The following is a 4,500-nucleotide window of genomic DNA, read 5'->3' as shown; positions in this document are numbered from 1 at the left end:
CAGCTCAGGTACCTGGAAGTTTCTGAAGATAACACTGCTCATGTTTTTATTAGGAAGTTGAATTAGCATAGAAATCCTACTATTTCTGATCTAGTTTTGGTCCTCACTTGAAGTCAGTGAATGACACCACTTCTGTCAGGACCCATTACTAGTTACTCCCGTGAGTAACTACAAATTAGCTGATGTTTATTCTATTCTTTTTTTTTTTTTTTAAATGAAAGACCTCAAAGCACTGCCCAGAAGATAACATTATCCTCCTCTGACACACAACCTGTTCCATTCACCCCCGAGGACAGACCTCTGCCAGGTTTCATACCCCTTTTTCAAAAAGGAAATAAAAGCACACCCTATTTCAACTCATCTGCTGAGAGTGTTGCTGTTCAACTGTCACTCCACACATCCAGTTAACGAAGCCCACTGATTATTCAGGAGAGAGCAACCTTTTATCACCATTTTACTCTTAACAGTTAGTGCTGATAGTTGTTTAATCACTAACTGGACAGAAGAGACAGGCCTATAGCTTCAGTGGTATTTCTTTTCCAAGTTCATCATACTTAACACACCACTTTCTTGCAGAAGAGTTTAACAGCATAACTGTGCACAATCTTTACACGGAAAAAAGCAGGTCTGTTTCATTATGTCAATTAAAAAGTAGAGATGTGAAGAACTAAAATGCAAGAGAGGTCCTCATTTCCAGAGCAAACTATCTGAAGAATACAGAAAATCTATTGTTGGAGCATTATGATTTCTAATTAGTATTATACCTGCAAGGCAATCATCAAGAACAGCCTTCATTTTCACTTGCTAAACTTTCCATTTACCTTTTCCTCCTGCTGGGAAATCCTAAAGGCAGACGACTAAACCATCTTTCTCCCCTACCACAAAATCGTTTTACGTTCGGCAACAAGCTCCAGCCCGCATCTAATCCAGACTGACGTGTCGAAGTTACCACCTGAAGTCCTAGCCCCACAGGACTCTGTGGCTGACTTTCGGTCCCCAAGTATCTTTTTCTTTATGCACGCCGCTAATCTGCTGCTGCTCTGAGGTCTGCATTAAACTCCTGGACAACGGGAGGCAGACGGGTTTACAGTCTGCTGTAGGATGATACAAATTGAAAGCAATCCCGAGAGACAGCAACGCTGAAGCTGACAGACATTGTAAGAGCCCCTGAAGTTTGGCTTCAGAACCATCAATCAGGAGCATCTTGCTGGCGGCATTCCCAGAAGCCCTATAATGAACCACAAAGTTCAGAGCAGAAAGAGGTAACAGTAAATGGAGAATGGTGGGGAAAAATAAAAAAAAAATTATTCACCCTCTCCGTGAGAGCATTTCAGCTCTCAATTGTTACCACTTGATTCCAGACCCTGCCTGAACATTTTCATAATTTAGAATAACTGCTGCCATTCCTGTCGACTAAGCAGAGTGTTTATTAGTAATGCAAGTTACTTTCTATGTAATTACTTTCTAGTAATACAAGTTACAGTCTATTATAAGACTGAGACAAAAGTATATTAGTTCCAAACACTAACTAATGATCACTTCTGATCTATAGTTAAGTTTTTAGAGCTATTTTTAAATTGGTACCAAATAATTCCTTTTCCTATTATTATTCTCTCAACAGCCATACCTTAAATTTAATCAGGGAAACATTCAAAGGAAGCTATTGAAAGCAGATTTAAGGATTGCATTAACTTCCATGACAACAGAAGCAAAATCTAACAGAACCAAAATACAGATTTTACATATATACACAGATGGACGGCAAACATTTCTTTAGCTTTGATAGACAGTTCCATTTTATAATGATTTATCCCAACACTGATATAACCGCACACAGCTAGGTAGACAGACCACCATATTAAAAAGAGGTAGTGTGATTTTAATTTTTCCTCTGCATATTTTGTCATCTACTTCCATTTTAAGAGTGTCTTACAGGAATACTTGGTGTAGGTACATATCTCTGCAGTATCAAATAACTTTTTGCTGATGAAAGTCTTGGGAAAAAAAAACCCAAACCAAAAAATCCATGCACAATTTATAACAGTATCTCTGAAATTCCAAATTATATTGCACTGACACCCCAAATCAGGAAAAAACACCTCACAGCTAATGGCTCCTACAAGTGAATTTAACACACAAGCATAGGATTTGTAGGATTGTCCTGTATGACTGGGAACGATTCGTAGCCCCAGAGATCTCTCAATGGCCTGTTCCTAGAGCGGTGATGGCCCCCCGAAAAACGGATAAGAACGTCTCAACAGCTTGTGTACTATTATTATTAGATGTAAGGTGTTCATTCAGAAAGTGCACTGCAGACATGAAAATTATACCTTATTATCACAATATAGTGCATTGCATTTTTTCCATAAAGCTATTAATAGCAGACCCATGCACTCAAAGACAATTTTAAAGCTTAAGTCTCTGGGCACAAACCTAAGGATCACTGTTTTTTATAGAAATGTTTAGTCGGGCCTCAAAAAAAAATGACATGAGGCCTGCCTAAAAAAAGGCCATAAAGATAAGACCCATAGTGTATTTTCTGTCAAACTATTTCTAATTTTCACTTATTCCTCTTAGCCTGGAGGGAAAAAACCAATCTCTGGTCAGAGCCATAACACACACACTGGCGTGCGTCCTTGTCTTAAACATCCACTTAGAGGCAACACAGTCCATGTACCTGCAAAAGATGTAAATAGGTTCCTGAACCTGGTGTCATAGATCACATATGTAACCTTGAAGAGCAAATAATTTCTCAGTATTTTCCTCTCTGTACTTTAAGATAAGAAAAAGCCATTTCTGCACTTAAAAATATTTTGGAAATTACTTTGATGCACAGCAATAGAGAAAACAATTGTGAGTCATGTCATATACACAGTCGAGTCCAAACAGAAGGCTGATTAGGAACTGTGTTTTGAGAGCCACATGGACCATTACAGAGAGCAACCTATTATCCTGTTACTCGTAATGATCTTCTACAGTCTCCCCCGTGCTCTTTATTCTACTCTTTACACACGGGGACACTGCAGACAAGAAATGAACTAATTTTGTTAACGCCATACATGTATGTTTTGTTCACTTTTGGACTAGCGATGAAAATCTATATTGAAATGAAACCCGAATTTCTACTGTATTCTGTGGAAGTAGTGACCACAGAATTCAAGCTCTCTCCTTTAAAGCATAATCTTAAGAGGAAGAAACCAAAAGTAGATGTGGTGTTTTCATGATTAACAGTACTTCCTATATCATGCGAATGCTGGCTACCTTGGAATTATCTGAGGGACTGAATGTATAAGTGGATGACTGAATTTTCCATACTTGCTGCCTACACACATTCTACTGCTGTAAAAATAACACACAATTTCTATTTTGTTAATATTTTAGTACACAGAGATTACTGTTTAGTAAGACAGAAAAGTCAACTCATTTCAAGCGAAATGCTAAACTTCAACACCTACTCACTTTCAGCTGCCTTTCTTTTGATTAACCATATCATTTATTTCCAATACTGCATACATTTTCACTCCTCTGCTCCAAAACACCAAGTTATCTATCTCTCTGTGGTATCAAGAAAAGCGGGAATTTAAAGTAAAGACAAGCCCGTTCAGTTTTAGCTTTCAGGCTGGAACTTGTTTTAAAAGTAGGTATGAATTACCGAACCCAACTGCTCAAATGCAAATATAAGGGCTATCATAAACACGTATAAACTAGCCTTCCATGGCAGAAATGCCCAAGAATCAATGTAGATAAAATCGCAGTCAGGTGGCATAACAGAAGTGCAGTGTTAGAGAATCTGCACTTCACGTTCTTATCAGCATTTACAGATGAAATGTCACAATCCTGTGACTCGAGAAGTGCAGGATCCTCACTGCTTTAAACTATCCAGCTGAGGCATTGGGTAGGAAAAAAAAAGTCCAACCAAAAAAACTCCCAGAGGTAACAGTACAAGTGACAGTTGGACAAACAAAATACTTCGGTGGAAATTACAGCTAGGGCCATACTTACCCGGTCCACCCAAGGGGAAGCAAAACACACTGGTTTAACTGCCACTCTAAACACAACACAGGGAAGACAAACTGACAAACCAGTCTCTGGTAATGCTTCCAATAGTACATTTCATATTACGGCTTCCCTATTGTACTTTTGAATAACAAAACCTGCTGGAGAGCACAGAAGCACAGCCAGTTTGATTTGGTTCATCTTTATTTGATGCTGACGGCAACGAAGGTGAGGGGAACTACACAACGGAGTGGCACGCTCAATGCAGAGCAGCAAACGTGCAGATGACAATCAGCACTTCAAGTTAAATTTTTACTGTCATCTGGTTTTAGCGTTACGCGGTCATGGTACACCCCGCAAACTCAGCCAGAACTAACCCACTCATGAATACGCATGCAACCACTCCCATTTACTAAGCTCAGATCTAGAGCTTTTAGCAACAATACTTCCAGCGTGACTAAGACCCTCCTTGCCCTTACAGATGCGTCTCTCCCTTCAGCATGA

At 39.2% G+C, this 4,500-nt stretch overlaps 1 protein-coding gene across 1 annotated transcript in view; it reads right to left on the bottom strand.

Moving 5' to 3' along the window:
• The window catches only part of LOC104509197 (endoplasmic reticulum resident protein 44-like), a gene marked incomplete at its 5' end in the record, with an annotated part of 29,881 nt that overhangs the window by 22,589 nt on the left and 2,792 nt on the right, over positions 1–4,500 (bottom strand). Inside the window, one exon of the mRNA XM_010151092.1 lies at positions 988–1,228. Within this exon, the coding sequence (XP_010149394.1) occupies positions 988–1,228 (241 nt within the window). The remainder of the gene's footprint in view (positions 1–987; positions 1,229–4,500) is intronic.

The sequence above is a fragment of the Eurypyga helias genome, unplaced genomic scaffold (genome assembly GCF_000690775.1).
Source record: "Eurypyga helias isolate BGI_N326 unplaced genomic scaffold, ASM69077v1 scaffold9240, whole genome shotgun sequence".
NCBI classification, from domain to species: domain Eukaryota; kingdom Metazoa; phylum Chordata; class Aves; order Eurypygiformes; family Eurypygidae; genus Eurypyga; species Eurypyga helias.
This window is presented reverse-complemented; position numbering and strand designations above follow the sequence as displayed.